The sequence below is a fragment of the Pleurodeles waltl genome, chromosome 7 (assembly GCF_031143425.1).
Source record: "Pleurodeles waltl isolate 20211129_DDA chromosome 7, aPleWal1.hap1.20221129, whole genome shotgun sequence".
NCBI classification, from domain to species: Eukaryota; Metazoa; Chordata; class Amphibia; order Caudata; family Salamandridae; genus Pleurodeles; species Pleurodeles waltl.
The window spans coordinates 670216700-670236407 of NC_090446.1; the positions used below are offsets into that span (position 1 = coordinate 670216700).

At 41.8% G+C, this 19708-nt stretch overlaps 1 protein-coding gene across 4 annotated transcripts in view; it reads left to right on the forward strand.

Annotated features, from left to right (window-relative positions):
* The window catches only part of LOC138304529 (sideroflexin-1), a 227778-nt gene that overhangs the window by 104250 nt on the left and 103820 nt on the right, over nucleotides 1-19708 (forward strand). For all 4 annotated transcript variants that reach the window (XM_069244665.1, XM_069244667.1, XM_069244664.1 and 1 more), the window contains one exon: nucleotides 857-1029. In XM_069244665.1, the coding sequence (XP_069100766.1) occupies nucleotides 866-1029 (164 nt within the window). In that variant the 5' untranslated portion in view covers nucleotides 857-865. The remainder of the gene's footprint in view (nucleotides 1-856; nucleotides 1030-19708) is intronic.

Consider the following 19708-nt stretch of genomic DNA (forward strand, 5'->3'; position numbering starts at 1 on the left):
AATCTCCCTTTGATGATTGGTCACAAGAGCGTGTGATTTAGGTGGTGTGCCACAATATCGTATTCGAAATATTGATCTGCATATAAAGACCATTATAGCCACCCCCGAAATATCGTCCCTGTGGAGTTAATATTAAATGAACGCCTTCTTTAACGGTAATTCTTGAATTTATATTGCGTTAATAAATCTGTAGGTCGATTGCTGTAAGGGCTGGGGCGGGTTAACCCTTTTTGTACACATTTTGTTAAAACAGCGCATGAATGAAAATATATATGTTTGGAGGTAATGAGTGTGTAGGCCATACCTTTCTTGAATTGGTGTGCATCTGGCGTTTTTTGAAAATGTAAGATTCCCTGAAATGCTAGTGTTGATTCTGCTTCTGCATTTTCCATCGAAAGTGGCTTGACTGAAGTGGGACCTAGCAAGAAATCAGCTTCATATGCCCTCCAGTTTAACATTGTTGTAACATTAAAAAACCCCACGGGGAATGACAAGCTTTACAAAGGAGCCTCCCTCTGACGTGTCTATGAAATGATGCATGGATGGGGATTTTGTCACGTTGGCAGCCAGCTATATGTGAAGCTCCTGACCATGGTTTTATTTTCACTGGACTTAAATTGTGCAGTGTGCATCCAGACCTGAATGTTTGATTCTATGCACCTTTCGCGTGTTTGCCTCTGTGTGGAACTTTAGGGAAATTCTTGTCCTATTTACCAACCTCTTTGAAGGCTTTATATGCACTATTACAGTACAAGGCGTATAATAAAGTTAAGCCCGTATACTGTGCTTCTCTCTAACGTAATACTCTACCTGTTTAGTAAATTCAATCTTTAAAACTCTGTATTTTTATTTACAGCTTCTGAAAATGTCGGTGGAAATCCCATTAAACATCAACATCAAAGAGCCACGGTGGGATCAGGGCACGTTTGTAGGACGAGCCAAGCATTTCTTCACTGTAACTGACCCCCGAAATATTCTGTTGTCCAACGAACGCCTTGAGCACGCAAGGCAGATAGTGCACGATTACAGGTATGGAAAAAGGAGTTGTTTTTCACCTGCTTGTTTCAAGTTTATCATCAATAAAAGTTGTTATTTTTAAAAGTTTGAAGCCTATTATTAGAGTTGGCTTACGGTCAAACATAGATAGCTATGATAAACTCCTGCATTCTTCCGGTGAGACATTTCTCTATGGCTCAAAAACACACAGAAATTGGCATAATTAATCAGTGTATTACTTGTATGCCACATTTGCCTGCTAGTTTAAATGTTCTTGTGTGACGTTTCTTTCTTAATAGATAAGACCCTGAGTTTGTAAATAGGTTCCTCCCAGGAGATATTAAAGGTCATGCTATAACTGACCACTTGGTCCCCCTTGCCTCATTGCTAAATTTCCGCTTAGTAGTCTTGCCACTTTGTTCATTTGTTCTCAATATCCCCTATTGGCTAGTGCATCGGAGAACGACCATTGTGAAATTAATTTAACCTATTGCAAGATGGTCGTCCGTGTTCGTGCATGTGCAGACATGCACAAAAACTATTTTGGAATGCCTTTGTTTAAATTTAAATAAAAACTTTCAGAGATATCAAATATGTTTATGTGAATGCCTCGTGACTATATTTGAAGGATGTTGCTTCGAGCAAAATAAAATAACACCTCAAAATGGCCTCAGAATGTACACGCATATTTAAATAGTTTTCTTTCGCTCTAAAAACATTTGAAGATTGCAATTGTGCGTATGCTTGCATGCCACTCAGTCGTCTCTGAATTATTTATTTAAAAACAAAAACTAAGCTATTCCAAAATGGGCACCACTCTGTGTGTGAAAGCACTGCCTTCATCTTGGACAAAAAATGCTTGGGCAAGACCTGTTGGCTTTTCCAGTGCTTTTCCGAACAAGGTGAGGTGAAAGTCATGTGCATTATGGGACTAGATGCTACATATTGCTCTTTGTCACTCTCCATCTAATGAAAGAGAATAACATGTAGACATAGAGACTCCACAAGCTCCGTCATGCACATGGAATCTGCACTTCTGAAGTACCTAGGGAATTTTCATCATGCATTGTCCTTCCAGATCAGCTTTTTGCACTGGTTTATTGTCCTTATCAATGTACCTGTGGAGTTTCTCCCTTATCACATGTGGAAGGAGGTTCCTCTATGCTTTTTACCTTGTGATACAAAAATATATTCAAAGCAATGTTTTTTTATGAACATAGTTGCAATCTGTATATCCCCAACTGGTTTTTAGGTCAAGCCTAGGCAGCCCATGTGCTGTCTCTGCGAGACGTGCTGTGTTAAGCATATGGGCTTTACCACGCCCACACTTGCCATTCGTTCTTTGTTGTCCTTGTCTTAAATGCTTCACTTTTATTGGTGCATTGTGCTAAACGCCTCTCCTTAGCGCGCTAAGATCCCTCTCAGGGAGCATTCACTAAGAGAGCATTTTTTGGGCCATTAGACTACGAAGCGCTTGCTCCAGCATGTGATGGCCCTGCCTCCCTCCTCCCCATCTGGTTTCGGTTTTCCCTATAATCCAAGCCGCAATCATTTCACCTCGCGGCTTGGTGCCATGGTACGTTGTTTACTTGATGTCTGTGATCGTCACATACATTTTCTTTTCCTTCTGCCTAGTGCCTCTTTCTTTTGACCTCAGACTTATTTCACTTATTCTTCCCTGTCGTATGCAGTCACCAAGGTTTTGAGCTCGCAGCTAAGTGCTGCACCTGGTCCCCAGGGCCAGGCAGAGCGAATGTCGAAGCTGTCAAGCAAAACACACGCCTCAGCGTGTCGCATACATCTGGACGGACACCTCTGCATTTCTGAACCTTTCTAGATTCATCGTGAAAACAGGATGGTGTACTTCTAACTGGTTGTGGTTGATTTCTTTTATTTTTATTTCATGCAACTTATTTTTCATTATCTTTACAGCAGAGGAGACCTCAGAGTAACAGAGAAAGACAGGACTGATTAAAAAATCCTTGTCTCAAGGAATCAAATGTATTTTTTTCAAACCGTTATTTTTTGAAGGTTTTTTTTTTTTGTTGCTTTAAATGTTGATAAAAGTGCCTAAGAATGTGTGAGTCGCCTGCATCTCGTGCAGCCGTTTGTCTTCTCTGGAATTGCCAGTGCTGTAATAGCAACTAAGGGCAAAAATTATGCAAGTTTTTAGGAAATGTTTGAAATATCCGCCACATCGTTCAACGTCGGACGACGGGTAAATGAAACCCTGCGAGCGCACCACCTGCTGCTGTGAAATCACAATTTTGTAATTATTTTGAGTATTTAACTGAATATTGGTGACATCTTTTCAGTAGGAAGATGGTTTTAAAAATGTGTGTGTGTGTGTGTGTGTGTGTGTGTGTGTGTGTGTGTGTGTGTGTGTGTGTGTGTGTGTGTGCAGAGACACAGAGGGTAATATGTTTGCTGCTTGTTTTCTGTTTATTAGTGCTGAATTATTACACCACAACAACTTGTATGGTGCGTGGAGGTGCACGATTACTGCGCTATGGTGTTTGCCTGTGAGAGAGAGATGGCCCTGCACTGTTGAACCACCTCGCTGTGTTAGGGAGATGTAGGACATCTGCAGAGTGTGAAGGAGTTTTTCTAGTGCACCTGGCACGTGTGAGTAAGTTACACTAGTAGGGTACCATTTATCACTGTCCAGGGTCCAAGTGCTTGTGTGTGATGAAGCTGTACCTGAACAGCAGCTTTTTGCATCTGTTGGGCAGATGAGGGGACTGTCCCACGGAGTGTTGCACCACTGTACAGACGTTCCGCGGCCTTATGAGGATCACTTGTACTATCGTACCACTGTCCTGAAGGAGCTTCTGCACTGTTGCACCACTCCTCTGTGCGGGGCGGGGTTTTCATTATTACAGCTGCAGTTTGGAGTCGCTGTTTCTGGACTGTATGAATCGACCATAGAACCAGCAGATTAACAAGGAGAGCAGAGCAAGGCAAGAATTGGCTTGGCTCTAAAATCCACAGTGTGCCGAGCCATGAATATATCTGTCAGGTAATTTGTGCAAGAAGTGTCATAACAAATATAAGAAAGACTCTTAACTATGTGAAACAGAACCTTTGTTTAACATGCAGAAGTGTTTCACTTTAGTACATTTGATTGAGTCATAGCATTGAGTGCATTTATTTACGCTGTGAGGCAGGACTTCACTACTGCTTATGAATTGGCGAGCTGCAGGTTGAGAGGCAGAGCTGTGTCACCGCCATCTTCTCCAGAGTGGGACAGTTGCACTTTTGCTCTTCTGCCCTCTAATGCCAAAAGTTTATTTCTCATAAAGGTTTATATGATTATTGTATATGTTTTAAGATAGAGGAAGAAGGTAAATGGAAGTGCTTCAGTTAAATGCTGGACCACTGGAATTATATGTCAGGAAAAGAGGAAATTATGAGGCCGGGTTGACCAATTTATGTGGCAAGAAATGTCCAGTTATGAATTGACAATGCCAATAGCTCTAACTCAAGAAAATGCAATATCTATTGCATTGCAAATGCTTGTTTAGCTTACTTGGTCCTTTCCATGGATGGCAGTTTCATCATAGGACACATGATTCTGAATGTAAAGAAATATCTTTCGTCTCTCTTTCACTGCTGAACATGAATGCCTAGTATCTGAATCTGCTCTGTTTAATTATGCATCTAGTTTGAGTTATGATAACGTATAGGAGGGCCACACCTTACGCCCTAATGATATTAAATGACTCCTATTTTGTTGTAAAAAAATAACAGATAATGGATGGAATGTTGAACAATGCAAACATTCACCCCCAGTCACAAAGATCTGGGTTTAATCTATAGGTTTTTTTGCTCACCACGCCACCCCAGTTTGGACCCAGCCATATGCAAATCAGACTTGACCCTGTTCCTTATAGGAACAGTCCAGTCCGAACTGTCAAGCCAGGTCCTCCCTGGACCGGAAACAAGTATCTAAGGACCGGTTTCAGGGTATTACCCTTCATCAGTTGTTTTTGCATTTGTCACCCCAAGTGGGAAGGGTATGCCCAGACATGGGTCCCGTGCTTGCTATGCCACCAGATTCAAGCTAGCCTGGCTGATGAAGGGTGACACCGCCCTGGCGGTCTTCGGTCCACCAGGGTTGTCAAGAGGGCCAATATTTTTAAAACATTTTTAAACTCATCATAAATCTTTCTTCAATAAACGTCGAAAGCACTGAGCCTCCTCTCCTCTGATTTAATTTCTCTAAAATACATCAAGCAAAAAAATAAAATATTGCCAAATTTCCTAAAATTGCCTCATAAAGCAAACTTTTTCTGCTTGTACTCTTTCAAGACTTTTCACTTTGTTCATTTTTCAATAAGTGGAGTTTTTAAGGATTTCTTGTGGTGTAACAAAAATAACGCTCCACTCTATCACTATAATTGGACAGCTCCAAGCTGTTCTACCTATCTCCAGCATTTGCATTATTTTATCTTGGCCTGTATCGACAGATGATAAAACTAATTTTATGCAACATGTTTGGGGAATCATTTATTATCAATATTGCAAATAAATCCATGCATTTTAAAACATCCCTGCATACATTCTGAATTAATGTTTGATGCCTCTTTGCAGACTTGCATCATAGTGACTATTCCTACCTTCTTTTCTCTTTTGTTTCTAAAACAAACTTATGCCCTAATTTAGATTTCGCCGGAGGGGAATACTCTGCTACAAACATGACGGATATCCTGTCCGCTGCATTACGATCCCATTATATCCCGTGGGGATCATAAAACGGTGGGCAGGATATCCGTCATGTTTGTGACTGAGTATTCCCTCTGCTGAAATCTAAATCAGTCCCTTAGTATTGAATTATTTTGAACATGCTCAAACAACATTTTATACTTCACTGAATCTATTTATTGCTCCTCTGGCTCTAACAAATGTTCCAATGTTCCTGGGTTAATTTCAATATTTTCCGTATTCAGAATTGAGGAAGCCTTAATATGGTTCTGTAGCAGCTAAAATCAATAATTAGCCACTGGACACAAGGGCTCAATCAAATTCCATGTTGCCAATTTCCATCAACACAAAGTACAACCAAATATTTTATACCAACATCAAGCCACTTGCTAATAGTCAGATTATCTCACGTACAGTATAGGCCATTACAATCATACAATGTAGTTTATGCATTAACAAAACAGTTTGGAAAAATAATCTTTCCTTTTGCTCAACTCTGTTCAAGACATGTACTAAACTGTTATTAAGGTTACTGGACACCTTAATAAAATATGACAGATCCATCTAAAATTCATATAACATGATTTGAGAGATGGAACTGTCCGAACCATCGTGATTATCTGTAGAAAGAATATTAGCAAACTCTGCTAGGTAATATAATCTAAAATTGGCTATCGCCAGTCCTGCTCCTTCTCTCGTTTGGCATGATTTTGAGGAATTCATAAGATGTGTTTTACCGCCCGATAGAAAGATTTAGGCCATTCCCTCTAACTTTTCTCAAAACTTAGTTTGCAATCGGCACAGAGCATTGGAGATTAAGAATACACATAGTGGCAAAATTAACATTTTAATTAAGGCTTCTCTGCCGGTGAAAGACAAAGTATTTCAGTTTCTAAGTGTTTACTTTTTAATAATGGAATACAATTAAATAGTGTATATCTTTTTGACACCCGCATGCTCAATTAGTGCTGAGGTTTTGCTTTGTTCACAAATCCATCTCAGAGAGAAGGGAGAAGAAGTTCTAGACCATCACCTCATCATTTTTAAATGAATAATTTTATAGCCTCCATATACTGCGATTATTAAATCTGAGTTCATTCTCTCAGCCGCCAGAAACATAATTAAATCATCTGAATAAAGTTTTAATATACCTACAAAGAAGTTTGCCTTTATTCATGTTATTGACTGATATTACTAAATGTTCAATAAAAAAAGCAAATACAATAGGAACATAAACATCCCCTGCTATTCCTTATTTACTAAGTACAGAAGTGGAAGCTCCTTCATAAAGATTAGCCATAACTCCTGTGAGCTGGTATGGAAAGCCAAATCTTTTAATAATAGGAGACAATCCCAGCCCACAGGCTAAAATGTTTTCTCTGCATCTAGTGTGATTGCTGAAGCTTATTTATGCGTGATGAGGGAAAAGTCTTGATTAAATTGTTAGAATATACAACAGGGTACAACTATCCAGGTATAAACCCATCTTGTTCTTCATGGATCATCCTCCTGAGATGTAATTCTGCTAGCTAAAATCTTTTCAAAGAGTTTATTATAAGAATTTAGGTGGCTTTGTAGCCTATACTAACTAAGATCACCTGGCGTTTTACCTGGTTTAAAAAAAATCATACTTGCCTCTAAAACAAAAAAGTAGTGAGGTATTTTGCCACCTCTTACTATAGTATTAAATTCATTGAAAATAATTAATGTCATATTATCAAGGAATTTCCTATAAAATTCAAGTGAAATCTGTGGGAAAATGGCCTATTATTTCGGGCGATTGTGAGATCTCACTAAGTACTAATGTAATTATTCCTTTTCTGGTCGGGTAAAGTTTCTTTAAATCAATCCTTAGCTCAGTCTCGGGAGCTGTGGCACAGTGCAGTCACATTTAGCTCAAAGGAAAGCAAGTGCAAGGCGTACACTATTACCAAAACGGTCAATTTGTAAGAAACATGACACAATAAAACTCTCACTTTAGAGTATAAAAATAGTATATATGTTTATCTTTAGCTGGACACCAATACGACAAAACTCAGAGGAACTGTAGTCTATGTGCCAGGAAAAACTTTATCTTTTGCCTTTGGCTTTCAGACTGCAGTTCTGTAGGGATAAAAGTACACCTTAGCACCAGCCAAGGGTTCAGGACCCTGGAAGCAACAGCTCCTAGCACTTGGGGACAAATAGTGTTGATTTTCTAAAGTTACCTTTGTATTAAAAGTTATCTTAAATCCAACTTCAGCACTAAGTTGCGTTTAATGTAACAATTAATTTGATACCTAAAGTATTATATTTGGTGGTCCTAAATGGAAGTTAGCAGGTTAGAAAACTAGAAATTAATGTAATAAATGAAACAAGACCATAACAACAAAAATACAATAGGTAGAATTTGAGTTATTAATTTTTAAAGACTAAAGTGCAGAATAGCACTTATAGGCAAGAAGCGCCAACCAGGGTTATCTGGTTGCGCCGGACTGGGACAAAGTCAAAGGTTCAGGCTGACAGGAAAGGAGCACGGGCCTGATACAAGGATCCTGTGAGGCCCGCTGAACCAAAGTACCCTAATCCTGGTTGGTTTGACATCGAAGATACTGGGTACAGCAGAAACTATGGCCAGCATCTATTTTCCCCGCACAGTAGAGGTGATGCATCGATTATCTCCACACAGCGGCGGTAATGCATTTGCTTCAGGATGCAGCGGGTCCAGAGGCAATATGTTGGGTCTGTTCCTGCAAACGCGGTGATGCGTCGAAGTTGAGCCTCACAGCAGAGGCGCTACTCTGGTCCTGATCCACACAACAGGATTGATGCTCCAGTTCCAAACCACACAGCGGCAGCGATGCATCTGGTTGACAGAGTATGCGTAGGTTTTGCTTGAGCAAGCACCTTAGGCCCACTTCCAAAGACCGAGGTCTGGGGTGGCAACCCTTGGCAGGGCAGACTTATAGCTGGCACAGTCCAGGTGCAGAAGTAGGTTAGTTTGAAGTCTTTTATGTCCCTTAGACGTCTTATCAGGAGACCAGTCATTTGACCCTTTGAGTCACTATGGGTTCAAGTGATGAAGGTCCAGTCCTTCTCACCCAGGCAGGGGGACAGCAGTCAGCAAGACAGCATATCAAGGCAGATGGGAAGCACAGCAAGGCAGCAGTCCAGCAAAGCAGCAGTCCAGCAGAGTAGCACTTCTTCAGCAGTACAGCAATCCTTCTTCCTGGCAGAGTCGTCACAGGTCCAGAAGTGTATGGAGTTGGTGGTGTCAGAGGTCCAGTACTAATACCCAGTTTTGCCTTTAAAGTGACGGAGACTTCAAAGACAGGACTTTGAAGTGCTCAGAGTTCCTGCCCTGGCTCCAAACTCACTACAGGGAGTTATGCAGCCTGTTGTAAAAACCACGAATATACCAGGTTTGTTTTTGATGAGCGTGGTTTAATCGACCCACTCAAGCGGTGCCGTCACTCTCGTTAACCGCTCCTCCCTTTCAAAAACCTCCTTTCAGCTCGCACAAGCGCGTTCGGGACTCGAGTAAACGCTTGCGGTCCCTTAACGCGCCCAGACAATAATATAACACATCCCCCTCCGTCATCACATCATTTTCTTTAACAAGAATACTACAATAATAAGCACATATTAATTTTTTTTATAAACTGTTCAGGTTAAACAAGAAACATAAAAATTAACCAATAGCTCGACATAAGCTAATAGGAATAAATTTCAAGCAAAGTTTCATTATTAAAAGTTTTCAATTCAGTTTTCCGCCATCTCTCACATAGTCATTCAGATAAGCAGGAGGTCTTCTCACTCTACCACTCCCCTTCTTGAATTCTGTCTTATTTTCTTCATTCTCCACACCAGTTTGTCCCTCCAAAACCTCTGCAGTATTCTCATTCTCATGCGAAGTGTCAGCATCCAGTCTCTCAACACCTCCCTCAGATAGCATAAACCCGCTGCATCCTCCATCTCCATTAGTATAAATTACGTTTCCTGCACTTCCACAGCCTTTCTCATATAAGGCCACTCTCCTTTTGTTCCATTTAGTGCCATTCGCCAAAACCACATTAAAAGTTCCTACATGTTTAACCTCAAAAGGACTGCAAAACCTTGTCCAACCTGCACCCACACGTCCATCCTTGACTTTCACCCAATCTCCAACTTGTATACCAGAGTAACCGCCTGTCTGTGGCATCTCCTCTTGATTCCTTGGTTTGATTCGATCACCCTCCAACCAACCAGGCACTAACTTTGATCTGGCCTTACGCCCTCTCATGAACTCAAATGGTGTTCTACCCTTATCTCTCAGCTGCGTGGTGCATTGAGCCCATCTCGCCTCTTGCACAACAGAACTAACATTTTGATTCCCCTGCACAGCCAACTGAATTGTACCCTTGACCATACGATTCATACGTTCCACAATACCATTGGCTTGGGGATTGTAAAGTGCAGTACGCCTATTGGTGATACCATGGGTTAACAGAAACTCCTTCATCTCCAGGGAGATCAACTGTGTACCATTGTCAGTGATGAGTGTAAGGGGACACCCTTCTCTTTGGAACAGAACCTTTAATACCGAAATAGTACTTCTTGTCAACACTTCCCTCATAAACTCATCCTCCAACCACTTAGAAAACACGTCCACCAGGACTAAAGCAAATTTTGTATCATGGCCCAAACCGGGCAGTGGGCCAACAAAGTCCATACAAATAGTGTGCCATGCTTCACCTGGATCCTCAATATGTCCCATCCAAGATTTTTTCCCCAGCTTTAACCTTTTTTCACTTTCCTTACACTGAACACACTCTTCCACCCATTGAACAGTTTGCAAATCGACCCCTGGCCACCAAAAGTTTTCCTTAACTCTTCTTGGAGTCAGTGTTTGTCCCAAATGCCCTTCATGTGCCAAATGTATGATTTTTCTTTGTAACTTTTCCGGAGGTACAAATCTGTCACCCCTCATTATTACACCTCCGTCCCCCAATGACAACTCATCCAGAACCTTAATGTAGGGCCTTACAGACACTGCCACAGCACTCTCTCTCCTTCCTCCCTCAACAATCATTTTACTCACGTACTGCAGTACCGAGTCATCCCTCAAACCTTGCAACCACTCTTCTTTAGAGAAAGCCGCCACTCCATGTTGTATCAAGCCCTCCACCAATGCCACCGCTCCTTCTTCTCCCTTCAACAATTGTGCCTCCCCATCAACCAACTTCCAATCCACAGCCATCCGTGAGAGAGCATCAGCTTGTATGTTCCTCCATCCCTGAATGTATTCCACGTTGTATACATACTCCTGCAAGCGCGCTGCCAATCTGGACAACCTCGCAGAACCCTTACCCGCACCACCTGCTGATAAGACCTTGACTAAAGGTTTGTGATCAGTTCTTAACTTAAAAGAAATACCCCACAAGAATGTTCTAAAATACTCTACAGCCCATGCAGCTGCTAAAGCCTCCCGCTCAATCACAGAGTAGTTCCTCTCACTCTCAGTGAGAGAGCGCGAAGCAAAAGCTACCGTCCTCTCTTCACCGCGGTGAACTTGAGACAGAACAGCCCCTACACCAGACACACTAGCATCCACAGTCAGTATAGTGGGAGAAGAAGTTTCAAAGGGTACTAAAATCTTTGCAGCACACACCTCTTGCTTTATGTTATCGAAACATTCTTGCTGCACTTTTTACCACACAAAATTACAACCTTTGCGCAACAATATTCTCAACCCCTCTGTTTTGTCAGCGAAATTCTGAACAAATTTGGAGTAGTATTCAATGAGACCCATAAAGGACCTCAACTCATCTTTGTTCTTTGGTGACAGAGAGAGTTTGATTGCCTTCAACAAATCTTTTTTCGGTTTAACTCCTTCGCCCGAAATGGTGTGTCCCAAATATTCAATCTCTTTGGTCAAGAAAACACACTTCTCTTTTCTTAACATTAGTCCCACCTCCAAAAGTTTCTTTAATACTTTCCTCAAAATTTGGTTATGTTCTTCAATAGTTGACGCAAAAATTAAAATGTCATCCTGAAAGACATTACTGAAACCCTCAAAAACATTTGTCATCATACGCTGAAAAACACTTGCAGCCGATGATAACCCAAAGGGCATTCTAACGAACCGGAAAGTACCATCCATGGTGATGAATGCTGTAACATCACGTGAATTGTGGTGTAGTCGTATCTGGTGATAGGTGCTTTTGAGGTCTAATTTGGAAAAAACCTCCTCCATTAAGCAACATAATGAGTTCATTGATGTTCGGTAGAGGGAAGTTGTCTGTCACTATGTTTTGATTGACACTGCGGAGATCCACACAAAATCTCAATTGTCCATTTGATTTCCTCGTAATGACCACTGGAGAAGTCCATTCTGGAGATTCAACCGGTTCAATCATCCCCTCTTTCAACATATCCTTCAACATCTTGCTCACCTCTTCTCTAACAACAATAGGTACTTTCCTCACTTTGTGTTTCACCGCAACGGTTCCTTGCTTCATACAAATCTTATGGACATAGCCCTTTAACTCTCCCAACTCCTCTCGAAACACCTCCCCCACTTCCTCCAGGATCGCATTGACGCCTCCGTCATCCACTACCAAGATTTGTTCCTTACCTCTGGGATTCACAATTATATTCAAGTCGTATTGTTGCATCCAACCCAAAATTGGTGGCCCGGACTCAGCAACATACACTTTGCCGAAGGTTTCTCTTGATTTGAAGCCTATGGCAGTTGGAAAGAAGCCCAAGATCTCAATCACCTCCCCTTGGTAGCCCCCAGGGCAGATGTCTTTAGACTTCAATTCAAGCTGAGGCCAATTCTTCATGAAGATATCTTTGGGAATTATTGTGTACTTAGATCCAGTATCCACCATCAGCTCAACACTCACTTTTCCAACAGTGAACCATGCTTTGGGCCTACATTCCCTCTTACCGCAGTAACCTTTATCATCCTCGCCTAGGCTAAGAATGCGGTCCACTACCTCATCTCTCTCCTCACACACCGCCACTCCTTTTGACTGTGACCACTCAACACACATACGCACATAATGACCTTTGCGCCCACACTTTCTACATTCCTTCCCCACTGCAAAACACCCCTTAAAATCACTACTGTGTAAACTACTACCACATCTTTTACACTTCTTCTTGTTCGCATTCATTTTCTGGGTTTTCAGAAGATCCTGTGTTTTCTTCTCTACCAAAGCTACACTGTTGCTTTTGTTTCCCACGTCTCCCACAACCTCCTGGAAGACTTGTTGCTCCCTACTCCCAGTGCCATATCTTCCCATCTCTTTCATGCAAAGTTCCGACTCTTCCACAGCTTTCGCCATGTCAACAGCATCTTTCAAACAAGGAGTTTTAGCAGCCCATAGCCTTTCTTGGATCTTTCTGCTCTTACATTGAACCATTAATTGATCCCTAATCATCTCGTCGCACATCTCCCCAAAATGACATTTAACTGACAACTCCCTTAATCTGGATACAAATTCTTCAATAGACTCCCCCACCCTCTGTGGTTGGATATAAAACTTGTACCTTGCTAAGACCACATTGGTTTCTTTAGCAAACCTGTTGCTCAATCTTAATCTAGCTTCCCTAAACTCATCTGAAATACGTGCCCCATTGTCTGTAGCCACTGGCATAAATGTGAACAATCTCTGCACTTCTGATCCTAGACAGTTCAATAAAATAGCTTTTTTATGTGCAGGAGAAAACTCTTCACTGTCCAACGCCAACAAATAGTTGTCAAACATGTCTATCCAGTCCTCCCACAGGATCGCTGGCGTACCTGGATGTATAAGAAAACACGGTGGTGCAGTAATTGAGACGTGCTCCATTGCTCACAAAAATAGGTGAGCCTACAGAAGCAGTATACAAATCCCAGACAAAGAAGATCTTTGCAATGCTGTTAAGTGTTTCCCGCTTATCCACGTTGATGACTCCAACACACGAAGAATATCTATCGCTGCACACTATTGAAATCAAGGCACATAAAAAAAATATACAGAAACGCTCACCGCCAACAATCACAGTTTCAGAGATGACTTCTTCCTTAATTTTCAGGAAACCAGCAGCTAATTGCAAGAACTAGCAACTTCTAGGGTGGCTGCCCCTTAAATTCTTGCTAACTGGTAGCTTCACAATGACTTTTCCTTTAGCCGCACTCCCCTTTAGTTGTAAAAATGCAGGAGCTTAATGGGTGACTTCTCCTTTAAGATCGCAGGCAGAAACTGGCAGTTTCAGGAGTGAATTCGCCTTTAAAACACTTCCCTTTGAAAATATGCACAGCAGCTTTCAAGATAAAGAACACACCACGCCTCTTCCTCCTGAAAGGAGGCGTTGTTCCAGGAAGGCAAGACAGACAGCTTCCTTCGTCACCCTGATCTTCGGACATCAGCCTGCTGAAAAAAAAAACGCCGCTCGGCAGGTCGATGAGTAGGGGCCAAAACTCGTCGCCAAAAGAATGTTGTAAAAACTACGAATAAACCAGGTTTGTTTTTGATGAGCGTGGTTTAATCAACCCACTCAAGCGTTGCCGTCACCCTCGTTAACCGCTCCTCCCTTTCAAAAGCCCCCTTTCAGCTCGCACGAGTGCGTTCGGGACTCGAGTAAACGCTCAAGCTCCCTTAACGCGCCCAGACAATAATATAACACAGCCCTTCTTGTGGGGACAAGACACAGACTGTGAAGGTGTTATTGATGCTGTGGCCAGCTGCTCCCTCCCGTCCTGTCAGGATGGCCCATCAAGTCACATCTGTGCTCCCATTCTGTGTGGCTGTCTAGGGGAATACACAAAGCCCAGCTGTCACTCAACCCAAGTTATCAGAGACAGGCAGCAGCCAACAAATGGCAAAAGAGAGAAAATGACAACTTTGTAAAAGTGACATTTTCAGAATTACAATTTAAAATCGTACTTCACCATAAATTGTAATTTTAAATTGTGATTCCAGAGACAACAAACTCAAAAAGCATATCTCTTCCACATTGTGAATTACGCTTATAAGATGTAATACGGTAATCCTAGTGTTATCCTGTTGGAGCCAGTAATGAGAAACACCTTTGGGAGTTTTTCACTACCAGGACATGTAAAACTTAAATGTATATGTCCTGCCTCTTAAATACATTGGACCCTGCCATCTGGGTTGTGCAGGGCCTACACCAGGGGAAACTAATATGTATAAAAAAGGAAGGTTTGAACCTGGCAAAAGGGTTATTTTGCCTAGTTGATAGGGCAATGTAAAACTGCACACACATGCTCTGCAATGGCAGGCCTGAGACATGGTTAATGGGCTTCTTAAGTGAAGGGCAAAATCAGTGCTACATGCCCACAAGCAGCATTTAGTTTACAGGCCCTGGGTACATGTAGTGCTCTTTATTAGGCAGGCTACCAGTACAAATATATGCCTATTGGTGATAAGCCAATATTTTCATGTTTAGGGGAGAGAGCACAAACACTTTAGCACTGGTTAGCAGTGGTAAAGGAGACATAGGGGGTCATTCCAAGTTTGGCGGGCGTCGGTTGCTGCCCGCCAAACTTCCCCCGTCAAAAGACCGCGGGGGCCATTTCGACTTTCCCGCTGGGCTGGCGGGCGCCGGCCAAGGGAGCGCCCGCCGGCCCAGCGGGAAAGGCCCTGCAACACAGGAGCCGGCGGTGTTGCAGGGGTGCGACGGGTGCAGTTGCAACCGTCGCGATTTTCACTGTCTGCTAAGCAGACAGTGAAAATCATGCTGGGGCCCTGTTAGGGGGCCCCACGACACCCGTTCCCACCATCCTGTTCCTGGCGGTAAAAACAGGATGGCGGGAAGGGGGTCAGAATCTCCATAGATTCAGCCCAGCCAGGGGTAATCCGGCGGGAAACCACCGGATCCCCTTTTCTGACCGCGGCTTTACCGCCGCGGTCAGAATGGGCAGGAAAGCACCGCCAGCCTGTTGGCGGTGCTTTCCGTCGGTCACAGCCCTGGCGGTTTTTACCGCCAGGGTCGGAATGACCCCCATAGTCCTATAGCTAGCAATAACAAGGTCACAAAAATGCAGGAGGTAAGCAAAAGTTTAGGGGAATACCACCCTCAGGGTGTCAGGTCCAACACCCTGGATACACTTTGTACAATTTACTAAGGGCCTACAGGTAAGTTAAGTAATCAGGGATCGGCCAATTGCACATGCACTGCACCCTAGTCAGCAGTGCCCAGCGGTCTTTAGAGTCACAAACCAGCAGTATCTAGCAAAACATGGGGCGGTCCTGCAAAAAGGCTTGTTTTTGCTCTTGAAAGATGCCTATAGTAACCTCATCTTGCTCTATTTTGGCAATATCAGATATCGTATCTGTAATCTATGACTTTTTTGCCTTCAATATTGTCATAGTATAGGATATATTATAATTTTTTTTCTCTGGGTGTAGTACACCATTCCACTAACACATTTGTGGAGCCATAGCTTATCCTAAATAATTATTTTGGTTCATTCACATACTTCTCCTCTTTCAGAAGGCGTTTATGAAATCCCCACCATCAAGGGAAAGATGTTCAAAACCAGAGTCGTAGCTCTACTTTTGTAGCAGCATTAGGAATTACCAACACTACACTTATCCATATTATCAAGTGTGCTAGATACGTTCTAAATAAGTAGAGGAGCTGAACCTTTCAGAAAAAAACAAGCAAACTATCTGCAAGAATCAACCAAGCCAAATTCTTCTTCATTCTAGGGCTACATCTTATTGTTTTTGTGCTATCTGATTTTTATGGTTCTTGATAGGTCAATTGAAAAAAGTAACAATTTCACTGTCATTAAGACCACTTGAACGTTCATTGGTGTAATGATTATTTTATGTGATGGCTGGGTTTTATTTTGTATGGAGCCTTAACAGTTCATTATTGTAAAAAGTTCATACATATAAGAGATGTTGACCCCAACCTGTCTTCCTTCTGTGTGCATATATAGAGGATTCCAATATATATATATATAGGCATCTTTTTTGCTTTTTAGGCTCGACATAGTGTGTTTCCCTTGCAAAATATGTATATATCGGTTATGAACTTAAAGCCAGGCCATCAATGCGTTCTTCCTGCTAGAATCATTCTTGAAGCCTTTTGCATTATATGACATAACCTCCAGAGACCGCACTCCAAAGTAAATTGGTATTGCAGTTCAGTTACATATTTTTAGGACTTTTGAGCTACTTTCAGTTCCTTGATAATTTTCTTTTCCCTTTCTCCCATGTATTTTGCCCCCACTCCATCTTTCAGCCTACGCACCCACAGTTAATGAAGTTGATCCTCCTCTCCCCCCCTTCACCCTCACCACCCATTTTCCTGCAATTGAGAGCCCTGCTGCCCTGATCCTTCCACTGAGGTTTCCCTTATCCATTTGGTGCCAATTTGTAGCACTTAGCTGAAATTTTTCTTTCTAATGAGAGACATCTCCTGTATTGCACACTGAGTCATCTACGTTCAGAAGATTATAGAACAACATAAAATTACTTCTTGTGACTTTTGTAGTTCATTCACAATATTACCTGAAAAAATGGTGAATATGCCATTTGCCAAAACCTTCATTTTCACTTATTGAATTAAGGGTGTCTGAGCTACTTTAGATGAAAATAAAGGGATACGTAGTCTACGTTATTTTCTTCTTTTGGTAGTTTTAATTGCCATATATAAAAAGACTGGAAAGTCAGATTCATTATTCACTTCAAATATTTTAGCTGTTACTGGCCTTAACAATATTTGCTCAGTTATAATAAAGTCGGAAGCATTATACAAAATCGTTGGCGACATGTAGTCTGTCTTGGCTGGCGAAATAGAATATAGAATAATTATGTAATTTTGAAGTCACCTGCGATCTCTAGGCATATGCATTTTTTTAGCTCTCGATGACAAATGCAAGGCTTCCCTAAGCTTGGGAACCTCAACAAGTCCTAGTGCAGGTGATTCTCTGGGTGAACTTGACCGACACCATTTCTTTATTTAGTGAGGGTACATTAAAGTGATTCTTAGTATCTGATACTTGAGTTGCACTACCCTGCTTCATTACTGTTCCTCTTTAGCATCATTTGTCTACCTTAAAAGTCAATGAAGTAGCCACTGAGTCTTTAAATGTCTCTGACTTCTTTCAGTATATGTTTCAGCAACTTGAACATTTTCTCTTGCTGATAATTATTTCCTTCAGAATGATCCTACTCCCTCCACAGCTCATCGTGACCCTTTTGGAGGTAGCCTGCCTCAAAATGCACTTGCTTCTTGTGCACTTCGATAATGGCCCAGTCAGCTTTACCATTGGATTCTGCTGGCTAAACTTGTGTACCATCAGTTGTCTCTTTAAATAGGTTGGCCGTTCTAGCACGCCTGGTCCTTAGTAAGTAAACTTACAAGTGGACGCGTATAGGCCGATGAACCTTTTGGATCTCATGATGTATCCAAGCTATGTAGTAATCGGAGAACATCAATTATCAATATAATCAATCAACCACTAAAATAATTATTAAGCATGAGACAATATGTCAATATTTCGTGAATAACTACAACTCAATTATATGTTTTATCAATTTTATTTCCCTACTGGTTACAATACTAAGTCATCAGGTTAGATCAGACTTTATTCAGTCCGCTCGAAGTAAACTCATTAATGACCACCAATAACATAATCTAATCAGAACTTGAGAAAACATATGTTCTAATGCTTCAGCATCAGCCAACAAAGAAGAATATGTCGACATTAATAGCAGAGTTCAGCAATCAGTTTGTCAATCATTTGTCACTGTCAGCGTCCCCAAAAAGAACATGAATTTGGAAAACATCTAGATAGTAGATAACCTATAAAAACAGCGCAGTTAGTACAGGCGTGTGGAATTTATTAAAATATCTACTTGTCCAGGGGACAGGTTGCTTCTCAAATCTACTTGTCCTGTAAAAAGATCTACTTGTCCCTTTGGTGCCATGTAGTGTGGCGACAAATTATGGCAGCAATCTCATTATGTAAGAGCTCTGATAATAGCCTCTCTGATTATGCCAGGGCTACTACCTTTGTAGGGCTTGAATACTTGCAGTTTCAATCCCTACTGTAGCAATTTCCTTATTTTTCCACCTTTCTGCAGATCTGCATACTGGGGCTGGAGGAAGCAGTAAGCAATAGTTCCAGGGCTGAAATGCCTTTGAGTCTGCAAACCTACTAACCTGCATGTTTTAAAGATTTTCACCAGCTTCTCTCTAATATTTTCCCATAATAAGAAAGGTTGGACATTTACTCCTGACAATGGCAGAATTAGAACTTCTTCCAGGGTTGGGAAGAAAGTGGCTGGAGGGAAAATGAACTTGCAAATGCTCAATAGATTTTCACATGAGCAAATCTACACATCGTATTTACCCATGCTAAAATACAGTTCACAAATATTTTATAGGGGTACGACATATAACATGGGTGCACTTTTGTGACTTTCTTTAAGAATTTGGGGCCACATGCCAGTAGGTTCAGATTTGCGACCCGCAAATTACGAGTCAGAGAGACTCGCAATTTGCGAGTCGCAAATCCGAATGTAGGATGGCACCATCTGTGATTCGCAAGGGCTTCGCAAATGCCCACCTCATGAATAATCATGAGGTGGGGTCGCAATTTGCGACCCCCTTGCGAATGGCAGCCCTCACAGGGATGGTGGCCTGCTGGAGACAGCAGACCACCATGTCTGTGACTGCTTTTTAATAAAGCTGTTTTTTTTTGTTTTTTTTGTAATGCAGCCCGTTTTCCTTAAAGGAAAACGAGATGCATTACAAAAATGAAAAATGAAACGTTTTAGTTTAATTTTTTCAGAGCAGGCAGTGTTCCGCATGGGGACCCCTTCCCTTTAGCGAAAGTGTTAGCACCCATTTGAAATGGGTGAAAACTGCGATTGGTTTGCGCCCGCGTTCGCGGTCACAAAACAATCCTACATTGCACTGCGAGTCGCAATTAGGAAGGGAACACCCCTTCCTAATTGCGAGTCGCAAACCCGTTTTGCGTTTCGGTAACCAGGTTACCGAATGGCAAAACTGGGTT